The 24405-nt window shown below is 42.2% G+C and overlaps 1 protein-coding gene across 1 annotated transcript; it reads left to right on the top strand.

Annotated features, from left to right (window-relative positions):
• Positions 1–619: 619 nt before the first annotated feature.
• LOC116940610 (proton channel OTOP2-like) lies at positions 620–23844 on the top strand. Its single transcript, XM_032950664.2, has 7 exons — positions 620–3044; positions 7772–8217; positions 8699–8835; positions 12854–12912; positions 13168–13286; positions 18500–19629; positions 20443–23844. Exons 2-7 carry the CDS (start codon positions 7809–7811, stop codon positions 20611–20613), a joined length of 2025 nt encoding a protein of 674 aa, XP_032806555.1. The 5' UTR covers positions 620–3044; positions 7772–7808; the 3' UTR covers positions 20614–23844.
• Positions 23845–24405: the final 561 nt, after the last annotated feature.

Raw genomic sequence — 24405 nt, 5'->3', positions numbered from 1 at the left:
AAATTCGACGTTTTAAAATAAGGCTTACAGCTTAGGATTTGGGTTACATTTATGGAAACATTTTCTAAAACATTTGGGCCATTTCGAGTGCACACAACATACCAACAAAGCACACGGCGCGTTGCAGTCAATGTATACAAATAAAAGCCAGTATAGATCACCGATGTTGTACAATATATATTCAATATATATTTTTTGAAAACAGCAATTGGGCTGCTGTACAAATGTCAAAGTCGTAATATTGACAAGAACTTAAGCATGTGGTGGGTATAGGTGAAGGAGGGACTAGCATGACTCATGAGAACTCTTATCTCAATGTTTTGGCTTATCTCCTACTTACCAAGGGTCAACAGTTTTAAGTGATGCAGAGCAGTGAATTGCCTAAAAAGCCCCGCTCGCTTATGCCAGCGACTGCATTACAATTATGTTTTGCGGAATCAATAACGTGGTTCATGATTTCAAGGTTGCAAGAGTCGATTTAGCATGCCCACCTAGTGTTTTTTAAATTACAGATATCGTTCAATAAGCACTCCACAGCATCTTTGTAACACGTCAACAATATTTTCCATGCATGTAACTGCTTATGAATGCCAGTTTGAACCGCAGTGAATTTCAGAGCGATATAACAAAATTGCAGTAAGCTTGATTGAGCATCTGATGAGACACAGTACAGGGGCAATTACGTTTTGTGAGTCAATGCTGACGATGGCCACGAACGTCGGAATGGCAACCAAATAACGCGACACACACCCGAGCGGACTTACACCGCGGAGATGGAGCGATAAAATCAACTTGTGTGTGTGCAGGTCCCAGATGGATTGTTACACAGCAGGATCGTGAGAGGTGGCGATGGATTGGAGAGGCCTTCAAACCCGTAGTTGATTTATCAGGGCTGAAGACGATACATGAACATTATTGCATATGATAATGCGTGTCGCGTGCGTTTAAAGTCCTGAATTATTTACCTAAGCAACAATGACTCTATCACTGATCTTGATCACATGCTCGAGTTTAGTTCATTTTTTTTATCCACGTTGCACGTGTTAAACTGGACCATTATGCTGCATGTGCTGTATCTATTTACGATACGGGCGCTTTATTGTACTGTACTTGTACGATCACCCGCCTATGATCCCCGCCTTCACCAGAACCGCACTGACTCGCATGGTGAGTTGTATGGCCAAGCAATCTTGACGACTCGCACGGCGTGGAAATGCCCTCTCATCCAACAGTGGATTAACATAAAGTGCTGCACATGTGCGTGTATAGATTTAGTACGGTTACGAATAAGAGTAGCCATACGGTCCTGATTCCGACATGCCAGCCACAATTTTGCCCGTCGTATCTCACGTGTTTAGAATATACACGCAATCTCAGAAATAAATGAAGCGTCAACATCAAGGCGCTGCGCATGATTACAGTACCAGATCTGTGCACGCACAAGTCGCACTTTCACCGTATGCATCAGATGTCAGGAAGGTAAGCGATACAAGTTCGTTTACAATGCGCCACTTGGTCGTGAGCTCCTAGAAAGTAATTCGAGGTATTTGGCTTGGACCAGAGACGTTCAGAGTGGGGGTGGCGGCGAGAGTGGGGTGGGCATGTGTCACGTTTCACCTGAGGTGGATGGATCGGGATTGTTGGAGGGGCTCACTGCCGTGGTTTGTGTTCGCTATAAAACGCACCTTCTTGGGAGGCTTGGCTGGTCAAGTGTTTTGTCCAGCAGGTGGGCTGGCTGGTTGGCTGGCCTGCGCACAACACCGGAGCGCACACCGACCATCTCCCACCGCACGGGAACAACTGCGCCCGTGATAAACTCGGAGAGAGAGAGGAGAGAGAGGTACGTGCTCGCTGGCGATTGCAGCTATTATCGTTGTTATTATTATAGCACGCGCGGTGAAGTTCTTGAAGACGCTCTGAAACATTTAATGCGCGGGAGGGGATAACTCGGCTTCGAAGTTTAAAGGTTAGATCTTCAATGCTTATGTTGCTTGTGGATGAAATAGCGCTGTTATTGGTTGGCGTGCGCTGTGCTATGAACCCAGAGAACGGAATTCAATTCCCAGCCATGGTTTAACGACATGAGTGGCGGGTTATATCTGAACTGATGTTCGGGTCCACACAACATCATCGTGCCGCTTCACCAACTCACACTGACCAGCGTGGTGAAGTATGGTAACAAAAACTATTACTGACAAGACATGGAAGAGTGCTTCATCCAGCAGTGGCTTTACATAAAGTATAGCAACATTTCAAGTTGACATTGACAGTGTGTATCGTGCGTCGAGTTAAAACGCACTTATCGAAAAGTGCCATTACATTGAGAGACAAAACAGCCGGGAGTAACACAGCCCCATTTCCAGAGCTCCAACGGGGTTTGTGCAAAGCCCCTTTTTTTCAGTTTGGCTGTGAAGGAAATCAAGTTGTCGCGCGTCCAAGACCGCGTTATGTGTCTCGGGACCTTGGCAATAGATCCGACGCAGTTGGATTTGGCACGTGTCACAAAGTTTGTATTGTCAGTGTACTCGCTCACACCTTCTTGAGGTCGCATCATAAAGTTTATAGGTGATGATGGGCTAGATTGGGGTTTATATTGTATTGCAACCTTTGTCAATGCATCGGCACTTTTTTTTAATATCGCAGGGTCCTTGCAGATGGTGGATTGAGCATGGCTGCTGCTGCTGCTTGCTGCTGATTGATGATGAGGACAATAATTAATAGCCTTGCAATAACAGCCTTCTGATAGGTCTGCCGAGGGTTAAATTGCGAAAAACAATGCGTGTTTAACGTTGTCGTTTTTATTTTATTAAACAGTTTGATGTGAGATTTTTTTCTGCAATGTAAATCTAAGATATGTCCAACTGTACGAGGGGAGAATAATTGTATTACATAATGTTTTAAGTCATTGTGTTTCCCTGCTCAAACGAACGTCGGGTGGCGCCTGTCTCCCGTTTACAGCACTGAGCCAGTGGTGGAAATTCCTCATGTTCATGGCAGTGCCGAGTCCATCCATCGTATGACCACTGTTGACATTCTACAAACTGGTAAGCCTTCTTATAGTATCGGTCTCCAATAGGATGGAGAGTTGATTGGGGTGAGAGCCGAGTTTTGAACTCTCAATTGTCTAACTGTGAGACGCGCACTCAAACCTTTGCGCAATCTGGCTAAGAAGTTGCAGTTATGTCTAATCAGCTGTAAATCCACTGCTGGGGGGGGGGGGGGAGGATTTCACCATACTTTAGTAGTATGGGATGTCACCATACTTCAGTACGGATTGGTGATGATCACTGTTAGCCGAGGGCGGTGATCAAACTCAGGTAGCGGCGTTCATAACGCAGTGTGAAAACCACTGCGCCATAGTTGTACAGTGTTTGTTTATGTGCTATGAAGAAGGGCCATTGCTTGAAACGTCACCCGTTATGCTTTTCCTTTTAATGCAGCGTTATTGACGATCGTGTTGAGTTTGTTGTTGTTTGTGACCCAGTGGTTCGTACGCGCACCGTGCTAGTGCAGAAATACAAGGCATTGTTTTAGAAGCCAGGGCTCAGAAGGCGCCTTCTCCGTGTTAATGGTAACACTCAGCCTTTTAAAAAGAGCCGGCGCGGCTGCTGTAGCGGTGGCTTTCTACCACACAACAAAGGCCACGGTGGAATGCACTTCACTTTTGCGCCCAGCTCTTGGCGAACCAAGCGGGCAGCGTTGATAGCCTCCTCACCCATCTGCCTGTCTCCCAGAGAGGTGCAACCAATTTAACGAATAACTTCGAAGAAGAAACATCAAGCATCTGATCAGATGTCTGTACAAATTAATAATAAACAATTCAGGGGTTCGTCAACCTTCTTTTTAAATTTACAAGTTATATGTTTTAACTTCAACAATGAGTTACCGATGTTCATCAGTATGAAAAAGTACCCTCCGTCCGCGATGAGCTTTAGTGGGGACGGTCCATATCGAGTGGAGTAGGGCAAATGACTATTGTTCGCAGCTCAATTTTCTAATTGGTCAGTTTAACACGTCGGCTTTCGCGACCAATATTATCCAGAAGTGAGGTTTTTCATTGGTCTTCTGACTTTTTCACCAAAATATAGTTGTTTTGCTCAACACATGTCTGAGCGGTGGCATTGATATCCATCGCGTGTGAAGGAGGTGGAAATTGCGCTAGGGTCCACGCGACCACTGGGCCACAGGGCCCCAGCCGCCGTGCGACCAACAATGAGGAGTGGGAATTGGACAGCCCTCCACCCCTCCCCGATTTAAATTCTAAACACCAGGGTCAATGACAACTACGCTAACTTCATATTCCACAGCCGTTCGTTACAGACTATAGAATCATGATGTAATCGCGGAATTATTTCGCAACTTCTGGGGTAGAAACGGTGGAACTCAAATAAAAGAAAAAAAATATGAAAAAAAATACGCGAAAGCCGCCTTAGCCGACTGCTAAGTTGTGCTTCGTGTGAGTTTGTCGGTCAGCTTATCATAGCATACCGCTACATTGTACAAAACGTTTTATGCCTATCTTCGTGGATAAAAAAAGGTATAGAGAATAAACAGACAAGAATCGGTTTACATGAATAAATATAAAACAATATAAACAATGTACGAACAATATAAAACAATTGATGACATTAGTGTTTTGCGCCTTATTGAGCAATGTTTATTTAGAAACCACACCGCGGTGATGGGACGGCAGGCCGATTGAGTAAGCGATTTCCGCTCGGATTGTTCGTACCGAAAGCAAACTTCCAAGTTATGCTTGTCCATAATAGCCTTATTTGCATGTTATTTAATTAATATGCAAATTATGCCAGAAGTTTCCGTGATCGAATTTTGAAGGAACAATGCGACAATTTTAATCCGAGCCCATATAGAACCCTTTATGTATGGATGTATACAAATTTGCTTTAAGTGCACATTACATATGAATTATTGTCGCTTAGATTTGTGGTATGCTATATGTTATGTGGGCAGCTTATGAGTACTGATGTAATTAATGCTTTACAATGTGCCTAGTAATGACACCGGAACGCCTGCTTCGTATTCTACTGTATTACTAATGATTATTTTCCATTAAAAAATATTACATTCGTTGGTAAACGATTACAGTTCCCATAGTGTGAATATGAAAAACAATACATGAGGGACATTGGCACGATCCATCGGGTACATGGGCGCCAGCAAAGTACCTGGCCAATCCAGTAAGTGCAAGTTGAGACGTGTAAAATGATAATGAGTTAAAGCCGACTTCAAGCAGAATGCCAAGATACTTGATTTAATTAGCGCTGCCTTTGGCGGTAACCCGACCACACAAGTCACGTCTAGGTGAAAGTGACCTCACAATTAATTGTCTAGCAGAGCTACAGCTAGGCCTCGGCAAGGTAAGGTAAAAGGTAAAAAAGCAACGAGCCTACCTTTACCCTACCTTTTACCCTTACCCCATACAAATTACCCGATTACAGAGTAATTACTGGGGTACTACACATGAAAAAGGTTTATAACAGGTAAATGCTAGGTAGAGTGTTTTATTCACATAGAATACTCTCCATGATTCCAATTTTACACGCTTTCTTTTAAGTCACTCTGTCTGTTGTCGTTGTATCCTCAAATCTTGTAACTCAATTTTAACCTACTTCCCAATGTGGTTTCGACTGCAAACTTGGTATACTTATGTCATACTGATGACAATACTATATTCTATCATTAAAAATAAAATTAAAATATTTTTAAACATAATTTTTTATGTTATGTTTCGGCTTGGGTCTAATTGTCCACTGTCAACTGACGTTGGCTGTAATTGCCCACGGCCCCTCACGTTGTGGCAAGCTTCGGGGCCACTTCCTCGAGTCGTGGAGTTCTTCCATTACTGGTAGGGTACATTTCATAAAAGCGTGTTTTTTTTAAAGTTTAAAAAATATATTACCTATAAAATTGAGGCCACGGACTGCGCCACGGAGCTTTTAGCGTTAAACAAGGCACTGTATTTACCGGGTAATACTTCGTGTTACCTTTACCCTACCGGGTAATTCTTCCGAGCTACCTTTACCCTACCCTTTACCTTACCCCTTGGCATGTCGACACTTTTACCCTTTACCTTTACCCTTTTACCCGGTGAAAAAAGGTAAATTACCTTACCTTGCCGAGGCCTAGCCTACAGCGGCGCAAGCGATAGGAGGGAAAAACGCACGGCAACAGATGTCACCCGATCCAGAGTGTGTCTCTTCTCTGTGGAGCCATGCAGACCCGCAGTTAAAATGATTGTTCGTACATTGTGTTATAATAGTATCCACTTGTGCTTTGGAGTTGTGTGGATTTAATTGATGCCTGTTCCGCTACGAATAAAAAGAACACATTTAATTTACAGTTCGGAAAAATATCGTAAAAGTAATGTTTGATAATGCTGTTACTTATACACCATCATTCTCTAAACAAAAAATACAACCATGTGACATGGCATTGCCCTCGTGGACTTTGGAGGCTTATTTACATATAGAGAATTGCCACAATGTTGATAAAATGTTGGTTTTATTGTACGATTGTAGCTATAAACTCAATATATTGCTGATAATATTATTTTATTTACGTGAAAAATGCAATAATCACTAATGGGTAGCTGCTCTTGCATTCGGAATGTCAGTGAAACCCGTACCTCAGTCCCTTTACCCACACCCTCGGCCTCTTCTTAGGCCTGCCTCGGCAAGGTAAGGTAATTTACCTTTTTTTACCGGGTAAAAGGGTAAAGGTAAAGGTGTCGATATGCCAAGGGGTAAGGTAAAGGGTAGGGTAAAGGTAGCTCGGAAGAATTACCCGATAGGTTAAAGGTAGCGCGAAGTATTACCTGGTAAATACGGTGCCTTGTTTACTGCTAAAAGCTCCGTGGCGCAGTCCGTGGCCTCCATTTAGTAAGTAATATTTTTAAAAACTTTTTTTAAAACACGCTTTTATTAAATGTACCCTACTCATAATGGCAGAACTCCACGACTCCAGGAAGTGGCCCCGAAGCTTGCCATAACATAAGGGGACCGTGGGCAATTACAGCCAACGTCAGTTGGCCGTGGACATTAGACCCAAGCCGAAACATAACATAAAAAATAATGTTTTTGATATAATATAGTATTATCATCAGTATGACATAAGTATACCAAGTGTGCAGTCGAAACCACATTGGGAAGTAGGTTAAAATTGAGTTACAAGATTTGAGGATACAACGACAACAGACAGAGTGACTTAAAAGAAAGCATGTAAAATTGGAATCATCGAGAGTATTCTATAAGAATAAAGCACTCTACCTAGCATTTACCTGTTATAAACCTTTTTCATGTGTAGTACCCCAGTAATTTCCCTGTAATCGGGTAATTTGTATGGGGTAAGGGTAAAAGGTAGGGTAAAGGTAGGCTCGTTGCTTTTACCTTACCTTGCCGAGGCCTAGTCTCCTACAATCAACACTCATTTTACTGATCATAATGAAAGTGTAAGCACGTGTCATACCGGTGTAGAGTCGAATACAACGATAAGTCCAGCATATATGAACTCAGAACTGTCTAAAGAATAAAGCGATAAAGTGGTACAAGCTATGTACAGTATTTAGGTGTAAGACAACAATATACATGAAGGTTTAGCAGGATATACCCACGCACTTGTAAGCACGTGTTATTAGGCTATGGGTCGAGGGACAAACACAGCACACACATCTCTAGTGCCTTGTTGTCCATTCAAGTATTTCCGTACCAATTGCACACAATTCTCAACATGGCCGTGTTGATGTGTCGTTAAGATCCGCGTCAAGAGAAAGGGGGACGCAGTGCAGAAGGATGACTGAGCCAAGCAGGTCGACCGCTGACACGGAGTCCCAAGGTGACGATGTAGGCGTGCACGTGGGCGCCGTGGAGGAAGGCCGCGTCCCTTCTCCACCAGCCACTTCAAGCAGCCTGGGCAGCTCAGGCACCTCAAGCTCCATCGTACAGCCCCTCGTGCAGTCAAAGGCCGGCGTGGTCTTCTCGTCCCTCTATGCCATCAACTTGATCATATTTGGCGCCACCTTTAAGTTTGCCGAGATCCTGAATCCCAACCATTTAGTGACCCATGCTGAAATGTACATCTTTCTGAGCGTCATCGTGACCATTTCCATCCTGTACATGGTTGGCTTTGTGCTCCACATGCGCCGTGTTGACACAAGCAGCATTCCGATGGACCACCACGCTGGAGCCAAGTGGTTAAAAGGTAACCAACTCTGCACCTGTGTCATAAATCATGATGTATATTTGGATGCATGTTTTCATTGCTGTTGTCAGCCTGTAACTTCCAACTGGTGGAAAAAGGTCTCCCCCACTTTATTTCATTCCTTCCCTTCCTTAGTTGTTTTTGTCCAGTAAGGAACTCAGGATTTTGTGATGATTTTATCTCGTTGCCATTTATTATGATACCTTCCTTTTGCTTCTTTGGCCTTCTCTGGGTCTCCAATCAGTAGTTAATTTTGTTCATCCCTCATCAGATGTGTTCATCCCGTGTCCTGACAATTTCCACTTATTCATTTTACTTTAACAATGGTGACCCCTGTAATTGTCCTTATTTATTAACCTATATATACGACTTACTCCTAAAATGCATTTACATAGATCGTTGGCAAACGTATGGCCTTTTTAAACCATAATTACTTCAAATAGAGCAGGATGAGGTGACTGCTGTGCCTGTGTCCCAACAGGTGGCCTGGCCTTATTTGCGCTGGCAACGATCATTCTGGACGCGTTCCGCATTGGGTACTACACTGGCATGACACACTGCGAGTCTGTGGCCTTGGCCATATTCCCCGTCCTACAAGCCATATTCAGCATCATTTTGGTGAGAATACAATCCTCCCGTCATCACAAGTGTCAACCTTTCATACAGATTAGCAAACACGGACTCAAAATCTATCATTCAAAATCGGAAACGAGAGTGAAGCATTGGCATCTCATGCCCATTTACAGGCTGGTGATATGTACACCTTGTGCTGTGTAAGAACAATCACCACTGGAGTTCCCTAGGGTATACTGCCATATGGCGATACAATGGTTGAGTTTAGATGTGATTTCGATTTAAAGCTTTCGTGACTGCAATGATTCATCTTCTTTGGTTCTTTCGGTAAAGTCACGTAGAATGAGAATAAAATAATAAATTGATAAAATAAAATAACACAATAATATTCTCACGACGTTTCGGCCACAACACAAGCGGCCTTCATCAGGTGAAGGGACGAGACTGTCTGGTAGGACAGCGCTGGAGTGAAAGAGCCACGTTCAGATCACGACCTTTAAGCTGTGTGAGAGGAAACAAAGCGCCTTGACAAAAGAATTAGCATATAATTTAGCATTGAAATGGCTGAGTGATTAGCTTGTGACTGGTCACAGAAATAGCTATGTTAAAAGTTAAAGCAGACACATCCGCAGAGGCACCCCTTGATAAAGGAATTAGCATAGAATTTAGCATTGAAATAGCTAAGTTAAAGCATACACATCCGCAGAGGCACCCCTTGACAAAGGAATTAGCATGGAATTTAGCATTGAAATAGCTGAGTGATTAGCTTGTAACTGGTCACAGAAATAGCTACGTTAAAGTCAGAGCATACACATTCACCGAGGCACTTAGTACAAATCAAACAGGAGAATTTAGCATTGAAATAACTAGGCGAATTTATCATTGAAATAACTGAGTGATTAGCTAGTGACTGGTCACAGAAATGACTATGTTGAAGTCCAGGCCTACACATCTGAGCTATTCACAGTACTATATAGTGAACCAATAAAAAACTAAAATATAAATTACCTTAATGTTATCAATAAACTCTATATTCTCCAATCAGCTAAGCTACCAACAATAAGTCGTTATATATAACAATGCTATATGGCGAAAAAATGGGTGGATTCTTACCCTCAACTTTAGCACCACGGATAGCTACGGGCCCCGTTCAGACGGACGAGTTCATCCATGGTCGGAACAGAGGAGGGGGAGAGAGACAGCTGCGAGGCGCTATTATACTCCATGTTGTAAACCATACCATTAACCGTGGTGTGAGAGGTATTAAGAGTCAATGCTGGCGAAAGAGCTGCGGTCTGAAGGTCATCGTAAAATACAATTAATTAAGAACAGAAATGGTTTAAAACATCTTTCCAATGGTTACTAAGCCAGAATCCATCTTCTCGGTTGAAATTGTCTCTGTGCTTGTATATGTGAATGGCCTCATGAACGAATCTCTCATGGTAGCCGGTTGGTTTGCAAAGAACCTCCGTCTTGGAGAAGTCAATGTCATGTGAGCCCACTGAATTATAACAGTGATCTGCCACGGCAGAGGAGTTCGTCCTACCGTGTTTCAAGTCTGCTTTATGTTCGCGAATGCGGTCCGAGATATGTCGTTTGGTTTCTCCAATGTAGCTACTACCACAGAGGCACTTTAGTTTGTAAACGCCCGGGTACTGTATGTCTGGAACAGCATCTTTTACAGATGGAACTAAATCACGGATTTTATGTACTGTGTTGAATCGGACCTGGATCTTGTGTTTATTCAGGATTTTGGAGATCTTTTTAGTGACCCCTGCAATGTAGGGTAAGGTGATGGTTTTGGAAAGCTACCCATACAGATGCTTACTTGAAACCGGATTCCCACCACCATCCATCCCAGAAGAACTCCCTCATCAAGACTCTATACCATAGAGCCCAATGCATTTCCGACCAGGAACACATTACCAGTGAACTCAAGCACGTACACCAGGCTCTCAGGGCTAATGGTTACTCCGACTACACAATCCGCAAAGCCATCACTCCAGTCATGAAGAAGGATCCTCTTGTGGAGCCACTCAAAACCATCACCTTACCCTACATTGCAGGGGTCACTAAAAAGATCTCCAAAATCCTGAATAAACACAAGATCCAGGTCCGATTCAACACAGTACATAAAATCCGTGATTTAGTTCCATCTGTAAAAGATGCTGTTCCAGACATACAGTACCCGGGCGTTTACAAACTAAAGTGCCTCTGTGGTAGTAGCTACATTGGAGAAACCAAACGACATATCTCGGACCGCATTCGCGAACATAAAGCAGACTTGAAACACGGTAGGACGAACTCCTCTGCCGTGGCAGATCACTGTTATAATTCAGTGGGCTCACATGACATTGACTTCTCCAAGACGGAGGTTCTTTGCAAACCAACCGGCTACCATGAGAGATTCGTTCATGAGGCCATTCACATATACAAGCACAGAGACAATTTCAACCGAGAAGATGGATTCTGGCTTAGTAACCATTGGAAAGATGTTTTAAACCATTTCTGTTCTTAATTAATTGTATTTTACGATGACCTTCAGACCGCAGCTCTTTCGCCAGCATTGACTCTTAATACCTCTCACACCACGGTTAATGGTATGGTTTACAACATGGAGTATAATAGCGCCTCGCAGCTGTCTCTCTCCCCCTCCTCTGTTCCGACCATGGATGAACTCGTCCGTCTGAACGGGGCCCGTAGCTATCCGTGGTGCTAAAGTTGAGGGTAAGAATCCACCCATTTCTGTGACCAGTCACTAGCTAATCACTCAGTTATTTCAATGCTAAATTCGCCTAGTTATTTCAATGCTAAATTCTCCTGTTTGATTTGTACTAAGTGCCTCGGTGAATGTGTATGCTCTGACTTTAACGTAGCTATTTCTGTGACCAGTTACAAGCTAATCACTCAGCTATTTCAATGCTAAATTCTATGCTAATTCCTTTGTAAGGGGTGCCTCTGCGGATGTGTATGCTTTAACTTAGCTATTTCAATGCTAAATTCTATGCTAATTCCTTTATCAAGGGGTGCCTCTGCAGATGTGTATGCTTTAACTTTTAACATAGCTATTTCTGTGACCAGTCATAAGCTAATCACTCAGCCATTTCAATGCTAAATTATATGATAATTCCTTTGTCAAGGCGCTTTGTTTCCTCTCACACAGCTTAAAGGTCGTGATCTGAACGTGGCTCTTTCACTCCAGCGCTGTCCTACCAGACAGTCTCGTCCCTTCACCTGATGAAGGCCGCTTATGTTGTGGCCGAAACGTCGTGAGAATATTATTGTGTTATTTTATTTTATCAATTTATTATTTTATTCTCATTCTACGTGACTTTACCGAAAGAACCAAAGAAGATTTAGATGTGATGTAAAGCACTTTGAGACACTGAAGCGTTTAAGCACCCAGTTCCTGAAGAAATTCCCAGCACATGGAGCAAAACTTTGGACATCATGCCAAACAACACATGGTACAACCCAAAAACACTTTGGCGAGCGATTCAGCACAACCGTGTAAACCTGCACAGAAGCATTACCCCTACCTATTATAAACAAGCACTAAACTTGTGAATCTGCTGATGACACGACCCTTAGTACAGCTGATACAGCTTTGCCCAGCCTGTCAGGTTTGATAAAGGGATGCGAGGATTACTAGGTAGCTATCATACAAATCTACTGCAGGGAAACGTGGACGAACATCACTCATGATGTGGCCACGACCCTGGTGCAGTAGGCCCGAAACAATCAGGTGCCGTGTGCACTTTCACTTTGTGATAGAAACTAACGCACTCCGTAATAAAGGATGCAATCCTGGTCTTTAATGCAGTTTTTCCAGGTGTTGCTGATGGTAGAGCATGGACAGGCGATCGGACTTCCAAGTAGAAATTTGGATTAAGATTTCTGGTTTTTATTTTTTACTGCTGTAAGGTTAGCATTCGCTGTATGTGTGGTCATGTATGTGGACCAGATTAGCATGACATTATTTTATACATGAATTTAGATGGAAATAGTTTTGTTACAAAAAGTACATTTTAATTGGTTGTTTTTCTCCTTTTCTCAATGCCAGGTGTTACTACTTTGGGTTTATGGAAAATACTGTGTCCGAGAATGGCAGACTCTGCACAGGTAATTTACTCAGCGGTTCTAATGACACAACATGATGAATAAGCAATCAATGCAAAATTTATGTCAATTAGCAATTAAGCATTATTAACGCATATAAGAATATTTGTCTGTAATTATTGCATCAATGTTTAAAGTTTCACAATGGAACACATTTGGGAATAACAAACATAAGAGGACACATTAAATGGATGGTCAAATGATTGTTACCCGGCTCTGGTTGTGATGTTTTTCACATTTCTTTCTTCTGTTTTGTAGACTTGGCATGATGCACACTTTAGCAACGAGTATTTTAATATGGTTTAACACCGTTATTGAAGAATCTATAAAAGTTATCAAGGAGATAGATCATTCAACTGAAGTGCTACCTTCAAATGGTACGTAATTACATTGCTCACATTTAATATGAAATCACAAAAATGTTTTTTATACTTCATGCTCAGATAAGATGAATTGATTTAATGCAGTTCTGCCTTTTAAACACACCCACACAGATATATCGTAATATAACATCAGACAATCTCACGTGCAATTTATTTTTTAAAAAATCTTCTTTATTATCCATATGTACAAGTAAATATGGCACCAAATTAGGGGCAGGGGGGCATACCACCCTCAGACTTAGCAGACTACAGCGATAATAAGAGACATCAGATGATGGATTAATGATGATGAACATGACAAACAGCATCTCATCATTTCAACCAGTGCACTTTGCATATTATTTTATTTTATTATATTTGTTTACCCAGGAAAACCTCACTGAGTCCCATGACTTTTCCTTTTTAGAAGGGGGTTTGCCCACGTTTCACAGTAGGGGGCAATGGTTGCTATCTCTACTTGCGGGTAATTTTTTTCAAATTTGGACCCTGACCCTGGCACATGATGGCATAGTGTAATGGAATATTTAACGTCAAATGTGGAGCAGACGGCGTAGAGTGATTATATGGTTAATACACCCGCAGTAATAACCAGGGCAGCTGCTGAATTTGAACCGTGAAACTTTTGCCAGAATTGGAAAACGCCACCACTAGGCCAGTGTTCTTCACTCATTTTCAGAGGAGGGCCACTTTCGCCATCAGTGTGAGGGCCGCCACGCATGTGAAACCATTGGGGTTTGACAGCACGATCGGGGTGTTTTCACATTTGTGTATTGTCAGGAGCCGCACATTAGGGATCGCACTAAAGGCCACCAAGGGCCGCCAGTGGCCCATGGGCCTTGCAATGAAGAACACTGCGCGAGGCCATGTCACCGCCCAGTGAAGAAGCCACCTCGTGTACTATTCCATGACCACAGCGCCCCCACTCACAAGAGACCGGTGGTTTTCTTCTCTACCGCACATCTGCATCATTGTTCTAGCCCCACGCACATACCCCTAAAGCTCCCCTACTTCTCCGCCCTCCCCCCCGTTGCGACATCCGTTAGTCCCAACGACTTGACAAATGGTTGCACTGCCCATGTGTACACGCATCATCTCAGCAGTGTCCCAAATAGTTTTGCTGTGCACAAGTATCTCTTGACAGCGGTCTGACATTACAATGGCTGTGTACCCTAGCTTTGTATTATTGAGTTTGCGCTCTTTTTCGATCTCATGATGTACAGTTGTCCCGACTCTGTCATTCCTTAGGTATTCTCTATGTTCATCATGGGGTTGGTCGTAGCAAAATCATAAGTTCGCGTGAAAATCAAGTCATAACATCGGATCTGTTTAGTGATAGCCCTACCATCTCCATTGTTACCTCTACCATTCATTGGCCACTGGGGCCTTGCTCAACTATTACCGTTAAAGGGCCCCATAACCGGTTGTAATCATTTAGCATTACTCTATGTACGTTCTAACTCAACAAAGGTGTTTGCATTGAATTAACTTATCACAGACCACTGTCTTGACTTCCTCTGTCTTGACTATTTTTAACTGAACGAGGTGACTCCATCTGGTTTCTCTTTTTGCGAGAAACCACGGTCATTAGGTAGGGGGGGGGGGGGGGGCTGGCTTTATTTAATGCAAATTCTGCAATTGTAAAACCTGGCCCATTGCCAACGTTCCAGTCATTTGAGCACCCGGCATTAGATTCGAGGCCAATTTGTATCCAGGCGGCATTGTTAATATTGCTCTATCACCAATCAAAGTTAATTTCCACATTCCTTTTAGAGTTTTCGGATTATCTGTCGGTGGTGTGTGCTCATTCTCAACGGATTCTCATAATTGGTGACTTTAATGTCCATGTTCATACACCATCCAAACCTCATGTCAGATACTTTTTGGCCATCCTTGACTCTTGGTTTAATCCAGCATGTCAAACAGTCAACACAGTCTGGTGAACATACTTTAGATTTGGTTTGTTCTCTTGGGCTTTCACTATCTGAACTGACTGATGGATCCAGGAATCTCAGACCACTCTTTTGTCTTCTTTGATATATCCCTGCCTCCTCCCGGTCCTTCTATTAAACATCACATTCTATTTAGCAAAATTACATCAATCACCCTGCCTCTCTCACAGATTTTCAATTATAAAACTCTGTTCTGTCAGAGATCCTGGATTATTTGGCTCCCCTCCGAACTTGTTGGATATCTTCCCATCACCCTTTGCCATGGTACACTGCATAATTGAGGGTGCAAAAATCTGTCTGTAAAGCAGAACGTGCTTGGAGAAAGTCCGACCTTACCATTCATCATCAAATATTTAAAGAATAGCTTCTTACTTAGCATAACAATATTGCCTTGGCTAAATTCTCCTACATTGCTGATCGCATTGCAAATAATGATAACAATCCTCGGACCTTATTTTCCTATATCAGTCAACTATTGAAAAAGGAGCCAAACGCAATCTCCCACTCCTGTGCTGATTTCTGTACTAAAATTCAATAGTTATTTCACGATAAAGTTTCCATTATCCGGTCCAAATTGCTGACTACAGTATTCCCTCTTTTCCCTCTCTTTCCTACTTTCCTCTGGCTCAGTTAGAGGACACATTGTTGACCGAGTCTTCTGCAATTTCAACTGCGCAACTCATTTCTTTATTTGCTGTCTCTCGACCTACCAGCTGTCTACTGGATCCCTTCCCTTGAAGGGTATTAAAGGACAATTCTGTGATATTGAGGCCGTTTATCCTCTGTCTTCTCAACAGGTCTCTCAATACCAGCACAGTTCCTGACATTTTTAAGATGGCTGCGGTCACCCCACTTTAACAAAAATCCAGATCTTGATCCCGAGCTTCCGGAAATGTTTTGCCTAATATCTAACCTTCTGTGATTTGTCTACGATTCTGGAACGAGCCGTGGTCACTCGTTTACATCAGCACCCGGCCTCAAACGATCTGTTTGGCCACTTTCAATCAGGGTTTGAACCTGCACATAGCACCAAAACTGCTCTGGTAAGGGTGGTCAATTATTGACTTTTGTCAGTAGATAAAGGGGTTTGTCATCCTCCTCATTCTGCTAGATCTAAGCCCGACAGTTAACGCCACTGATCACGGGGTTCTCCTTTAGCGACTGGAAGTTTCAATGGGGATCTCTGGCATAATTTTGCTGTGGTCCCACTCTTACTGAAATAAGCATAGGTACTTCATCACAAAGGATGGCTTCAAGTCACCAATTACACCTGTTCTCTGCGGTGTTCCACAGGGATCTGTGCTTGGCCCATCACTTTTAAGCATCTCCATGGCACCACTCGGTATTCTGCTCCGACATCTTGGCTTATCCAAGCATTGCTATGCAGACGAACACTCAAATTTATATCCAGTTAGGCCCAGACTATGCAACAGCTTTTTTTCTGCGCTATCTGCATTACTAACAGTAGTGAATTCATGGTTGCACCAAAACGTTTTGCTATTCAATGCCGACAAGACCGAAGCCATATTAATTGGCTCCCCTCTGCATCTTTCTAAAATTGGTTCACCTCGTTTGTTGATTAATGGTTACGATGTCTGCCCCACACGGGAGGTCTGACACCTTGGTGTTCAGTTTGACCAGTAATTAACCTTTGAGGCAAATATAAATAAGGTGGTTAAAATTTACTTTTCTATCTAATAAATAATGCCAGAATGCATCGCGTCCTATCACCTGCTAACTTAGAGAGGCTGATCCATGCTTTTCTCTTATCCTGACTCGATTACTGCAACGCCTTACTGGGTGGGATTCCGAGTAAAGTTCTGGGCAGACTACCAGCTTGTTCAGAATGCAGCTGCTGGAGTACTTACACCACGTACACCATCCGTGAGCACATTACACCAGTCCTCTTATCTCTTCGTTGGTTACCAGTCAAATTCCGAGTGGATTTTAAGATAATGCTATTAACCTTTAAGGCTTTAAGAGGGCTCACCCTATATTATTTGTAGGAACTAATACATTTATATATTCCATCATGATCTTTAAGATATTTTGATCTCCAACTGCTGAGCACTCCCAGGTCTTGGTTGTGCTGTTTTGGTAATCGGGATTTTGTTAGCATGGCACTCAAACTGTGGAATGCCTTGCCACTTGAAATCAGGGACAGTTGGTCGACATATTCAAGTCTAATTTCGATTTAAAGCTTTCGTGACTCCAAGGATTCATCTTCTTTGGTTCTTTCGGTAAAGTCACGTAGAATGAGAATAAAATAATAAATTAATACAATAAAATAACACAATAAAATTCTTACGACGTTTCATTGAAGCTCTGTCCTCCCGACAGGTCTGTTCCTTTCACCTGAAGAAGGCCACTTGTGTTGTGGCCAAAACGTCGTGAGAATTTTATTGTGTTATTTTATTTTATTCATTTATTATTTTATTCTCATTCTACGTGACTTTACCGAAAGAACCAAAGAAGATATTCAAGTCTGCTTGGAAAACCCATCTTTTTAAACTGGCCTTCCATCTTTAGTTTGGTCGGTTGCCCTGGTTCTGTTTTGTGTCCTGCTTTTCATGCATTGCGCATTGGGATCCATGGACGGAATGCACAATATAAATTTGAATTGTTGTTATTTTTACCAGCATGAAAGGATAAGCAATTTAATAGTATATCGTTGGTTATTAAAAAAAACACAATGAAAATAACACATACAATATGGCCTGGGGTGGTTGTGGAGTGGTTTACATGCTGTATTATGAACCTGGCTACCTGAATTCATTCCTGACCACAACATCAGTGGTGAGGAATATCTAAACCTGTGTGTGGCACTCCTCCTTCACAAACCTGCAGAACAGATATGGTGAAGTATGGTCTAACAGCTGCCATCCCATGGGTAATGGAAGGCATGAAAGTTTTTCGTACATTTTTGTGCAAATATAATAATGTTCTTAAAATTAGTCTATGGATGTGGAGTGGTGGTGAAGTGGTTACCGCACTGTGCTCTAAATCCATTACCATCAACTCGAATTAGATTTTCGACCGTCAGTGACGAGGGACATCTGAACCAGTCCTGAGCTTTTCCTTCACTAAGCCACACTGGCCTGCATGACCGGCAGTGTGGGGGAGGCCTCTATCAGTAGTGAATTGACAAAGGGCTGTAAATCATTTGTATTATTACTATTATAATGAAATATCGTCATGGTATATATTTATTTTCACATATCTAAAATGTGTTCTAAAACATTGTTTTTGTATTTACAGTAACATACAACGAAACGGAATGCACATGTCAGATGAACTTTTGCCAGATGTTCTATGACAGCGTGCTATTTCTGGATCCTTTCAACATTGAATTCAGCCTCTTTTCCTCTGCCATGCTGTACGTGATGTGGAAGAACATGGGTCGGATAGACGCTCACAGTGTGTGTGAACCACACGTAAAGCCCAAGATGCGAATGGACAATGTTCTGTTGGGACCCATCTTTGGAATAGTTGTTTTAGCATCAACGCTTGTTGTTCTGGTCACAGTTGAAGTGCAAGTCAGGACTCCTGCAACTAAAGGACAGGCACTTTCAATGTATTACCTATATGGCATAGTAATTTACTCATCTATGGCAATCTGTGGTGTTGCAGGATTAGTAATATACAAATTAGGAAACAGTGGTTTGAGGAATGATAAAAATGTAGTGAGAAACCTCGATGTCCTCCTGCTCATTGGCTCATCAATTGGACTTTTTACTTCTGCCTACTTTTCTGTCATTGCCGCAGGGTTTAGCTTGAGTCCTGAAACGAATTTCTCTACATTGGTAATGGCAGCTGCATTTTGCAAAATCGTTGAACTCATTTCTCAGAATCTCTTTATAATTGAAGGGCTTCACCGTAGTCCGAGGACCGTGTTGGTGCACGACCAGGGAAGCAGCCCCACTCAGCGCATAACTATAGAGGCTATCAACGGGGCATTTGAAAGTGATAGCCCATCAGTGTTCACGCCAGTTTCTCAGCGCAAGCTTCATCTGAATGCACCCAATTTCAGAGCAGCGCAAGATGCAGGGATATTCAGCAATGCACTGCCATCCACACCAAAATGTTTGAACAATTTTGATGGCATCGGCGATGCATTTGAGGTGAGAAACCCTTCTCGGGAAGCAACAGAGATGGCAATTTCCCCCATGTCACAGCACAGTCTGCAGTTTCAAATCAGCGAAGATTTAAATGACGTCGTGAGCAACTCTCTAAAAGAAAGCAGTGAATGTGTTACCCAAGCGGAGAGCATTGGCAGCTTGACAACAGACAGCTCCAACAGGTCTTCAAGAACTGCAAGGCCACCGTTGGATGCCAAGACATACATTATTAAAAACTTCACCATCTATTTGTTGCTGTGCAACATGTCGGTAAGTCACATGATGTGGATAATTACGCGACTTTCGCTTTGAATCCATGTTTTTAGGATGTAATTTCATTCAATTATGTACTTGATGATTCATTGCATTTCTGCAAAATAGATTTATTTAATTAAAACCACTTATATTAATGGATCCATGTTAACAAGTAATGACATTGTTGACTTGGTTGTGTTGAAAGTTGACCAACCGTGTTACTAATAATACTGATGTATTGATAATTAAATCAACACATCGATGTGCCCGGAAAGGATTTTTCTCCATGTGTACATATTGCCTGCGATAACATTTGGAACAGAAACATGGATACTGACAAATAATATGGGACAAGACCTGAAAAGTTATCAATAAAAGAATGGATAGATGCATGGACGGTGACACGGCCTAGCCGTGCTACCTAGTGGGTTACCTAGTGGTAGCACGTTTGCCCTTTGATGTAGAGCTTCACGGTTCAAATCCAGCGGCCGTCCGAGTTATTACTGCGGGTGTATGAACCATAAAGATACATGCCGTTTGCATCAAAGTGAACACTAGAGATCCCTGATGTCATTCACACAAGTAGTTGGAATTATAGATAGCAACGATTGCAGACTGGCTTGGGCAGGATACATGGCTGGGGATGGAATGGTAGCCAAAACGGAACACACTTGAATGCATGACCACCACAGAGATGTAGTGATGAAATTAGCTTACGTGCAGGAAAGAGATGAATTATGAACGATTATGATGTGACTTATGTTGTCATTTTGTATTTCCCTACTTCAACCTCTTGTCATTGTCTACCCCCTTTCCTTTCCCCTCCAGTTGTGGATCATAACAGCCTTCGGTGAACGGCTGCACCTCATTAATAGTATAGGAGACCAGTTTTATGGATTCTCAGCGTGGGTAGTCGCCATTAATTTTTCAATCCCGCTTGGAGTCTTCTATCGCATGCATTCAGTGGCCAGCCTCTTTGAGGTGTTCTGCACCACTTAAGAGGGCCCCACATGCCTCGAAGCGCAGGCTGCAAGCCGTGCTCCCTAGTACGCCACACGTGATCATGCAAACATCTCCAGAGATATTGCACACGCAGGATTTTAAGAGCTCATATATTTTTGTGTATATGAGAGTATTACACCCTCGCAGGGTGATGCGTATGGGCATTTAAAGCAGAATTTGGGGCCCTGCCAAACATGTGTTATGGGTTTATAACAATTTGGTGCATATTCTGTGATATTGTAATACGGTAGATTATGAATATGCACACACCCTAAAACTAAACTATTTTATTTACCAGGTAAAGCCCACTGAGCTATGAGCTCTTTTTCAGAAGCGACCTAGCCACAAATGATAACTCACCTAAGTTATCTTGTGGAAATGTATAGCAGCCAAATACTCTAAACGCGTGTTTCTAAATGTGGAGGAAAAAACCGGAGGACCCGGAGAAAAATCCACGCGACCACGGGGAGAACATGCAAACTCCAAATATATAGGCCTCGGGGTCGGGATCGAACCTATGACCTCCTGCATACCAGGCGAGGGAGATACAGTGAAGGAAAAAAGTATTTGATCCCCTGCTGATTTTGTACGTTTGCCAACTGACAAAGAAATGATCAGTCTACAATTTTAATGGTAGGTTTATTTGAACAGTGAGAGACAGAATAACAACAACAAAATCCAGAAAAACGCATGTCAAAAATGTTATTAAATTGATTTGTATTTTAATGAGGGAAATAAGTAATTGACCCCCTCTCAATCAGAAAGATTTCTGGCTCCCAGATGTCTTTTATACAGGTAACGAGCTGAGATTAGGAGCACACTCTTAAAGGTAGTGCTCCTAATCTCAGCTTGTTACCTATATAAAAGGCACCTGTCCACAGAAGCAATCAATCAATCCGATTCCAAACTCTCCACCATGGCCAAGACCAAAGAGCTCTCCAAGGATGTCAGGGACAAGATTGTAGACCTACACAAGGCTGGAATGGGCTACAAGACCATTGCAAAGCAGCTTGGTGAGAAGGTGACAACAGTTGGTGCGATTATTCGCAAATGGAAGAAGCACAAAAGAACTGTCAATCTCCCTCGGTCTGGGGCTCCATGCAAGATCTCACCTCGTGGAGTTGCAATGATCATGAGAACGGTGAGGAATCAGCCCAGAACTACACGGGAGGATTTGTCAATGATCTCAAGGCAGCTGGGACCATAGTCACCAAGAAAACAATTGGTAACACACTACGCCGTGAAGGACTGAAATCCTGCAGCGCCCGCAAGGTCCCCCTGCTCAAGAAAGCACATATACATGCCCGTCTGAAGTTTGCCAATGAACATCTGAATGATTCAGAGGACAACTGGGTGAAAGTGTTGTGGTCAGATGAGACCAAAATGGAGCTCTTTGGCATCAACTCAACTCGCCGTGTTTGGAGGAGGAGGAATGCTGCCTATGACCCCAAGAACACCATCCCCACCGTCAAACATGGAGGTGGAAACATTATGCTTAGGGGGTGTTTTTTCTGCTAAGGGGACAGGACAACTTCACCGCATCAAAGGGACGATGGACGGGGCTATGTGCCGTCAAATCTTGGGTGAGAACCTCCTTCCCTCAGCCAGGGCATTGAAAATGGGTCGTGGATGGGTATTACAGAATGACAATGACCCAAAACACACGGCCAAGGCAACAAAGGAGTGGCTCAAGAAAAAGCACATTAAGGTCCTGGAGTGGCCTAGCCAGTCTCCAGACCTTAATCCCATAGAAAATCTGTGGAGGGAGCTGAAGGTTCGAGTTGCCAAACGTCAGCCTCGAAACCTTAATGACTTGGAGAAGATCTGCAAAGAGGAGTGGGACAAAATCCCTCCTGAGATGTGTGCAAACCTGGTGGCCAACTACAAGAAACGTCTGACCTCTGTGATTGCCAACAAGGGTTTTGCCATCAAGTACTAAGTCATGTTTTGCAGAGGGGTCAAATACTTATTTCCCTCATTAAAATGCAAATCAATTAATAACATTTTGACATGCGTTTTTCTGGATGTTTTTGTTGTTATTCTGTCTCTCACTGTTCAAATAAACCTACCATTAAAATTATAGACTGATCATTTCTTTGTCAGTGGGAAAACGTACAAAATCAGCAGGGGATCAAATACTTTTTCCCTCACTGTAACATCTCGGCATCACGGCCAGGTGTGCTTATATCCCGAGTGTGATTTATCAGAAATTAAAATCAAAGTGATTTCCAGCTCAAATGAGCAATGTGGTGGTGCTCATCTCCTGTTTGCAGCCTTGAGCTAGTGGTGCAAATTCCACATTCCTTTGGTGGGGGCATGTCTGTCCACAGGACCAACGCTGTTAACTTTCCCAAAAAATTATAGTTATTGTATTGGCCACAGAGGGATGATGGGTTGAGTCAACTCCCCAGTCAGGATATGAAATGCGCCAACTTCCGATTGTGATCTGCTCACTTTACCACTGAGTTACCTGGCCAGTTTGCCTCCCCCCCCACCCACCATAAGTGTAATATAAGCATGTGTTGCTTATAAAAGAACTGTGCTTATATACAGCGTGTTTATGTCCAGCTATTACTGTCATGTCATTGGCATATATAACATGTTAAACCTTTCTCTTACATACAAATATGTTGGAGTCTTGAAAGTAAATACTGTATTTACGTCACGAATACACTAAAATAAATAAATTTTTATTATAGTCAAATTGTTGACCAAACATTTAAAATGTTAGAATTTTGTAAGTGTGTGTGGGGTAATTTTTGCATTTAAAGCGATAGTAGTTTGGGGGATTGTAAGGTGGTAAATGTTATCATAAAATAATTGTAAATATTAAATATTGTACATTTATATACTGGCTTCTCTAAAAGTCAAATATACCGAAGGGCTACTAACGATTGCATATCCTCATTTTTAAAATATATTGTTTACTATATTTACATTCCGAATGTGAATTTTTTAAAAATAAAATGAATTGAATAAGTGACATCTTCCAAAGACACTTATACTGTAATTGAATTATAGTCGTCATGGTAATGGACTAATGGTTCACTGATGATAGATTTACACAATTTAGAAGTGAACACCATGTTCTTATCAAATGAAGGCAATTATGCTGGTTCATTTGACAACGCTGGGTGTATTTACACTCTGGATGTTGCGTATATTTACTTTGGTTAAATTTTTTAGTAATACACGTGCATTTAAATGCCAATAAAATGTGCTTTCAAATCATGTCTCTTGTTCCAATTAATGATTAATATTAAACATTGTCTAAATGGACACGCAGCAGTCTGAGATGGACTAGATATTCATTAAAATGTATCTATACAACTTATGACGTGCAAAACAGTGAGCTCAAAGCTATCACGTGAAATATGGATTTTAACTGAAGACAAGGTTATGTCAGGCCATAGGCAACGAAATGTATACTTCATTCTAATTTTGAAATGTTAAATTACAGTTGCTTGGATAATACATGCTGACCGAATATCTGAGCAGTGAATGCTGATGGACTCATATGGCTGTGTGAAGGGTGAAATGAAGATAATTATATAGGCTATATAGATCACATGTCAGGCTTTCAGGAAGTGAATTTTTCTCTTTGCAGTTCAGGTTATATATAGAGAAACTGCAATAAATTTAGAAGCTCCCTCATTCTGCATCCCTTTCCCATGCAAATACTTACGTTGCTTTTAATCCAACAATATGGCCCTTTCCTCTTACCTGCTTGCATCACTATACAATAAAGGGGGTGACATTACAGCACTAAGTGTGTTGGGCATGGCAGGG

The sequence above is a fragment of the Petromyzon marinus genome, chromosome 9 (assembly GCF_048934315.1).
Source record: "Petromyzon marinus isolate PM22_M1 ecotype Great Lakes invasive population chromosome 9, UKy_Petmar_22M1.pri1.0, whole genome shotgun sequence".
Classification (NCBI taxonomy): domain Eukaryota; kingdom Metazoa; phylum Chordata; class Hyperoartia; order Petromyzontiformes; family Petromyzontidae; genus Petromyzon; species Petromyzon marinus.
Note: the sequence above shows the minus strand (reverse complement) of the source record. Positions and strands in the feature narration are given on the sequence as shown.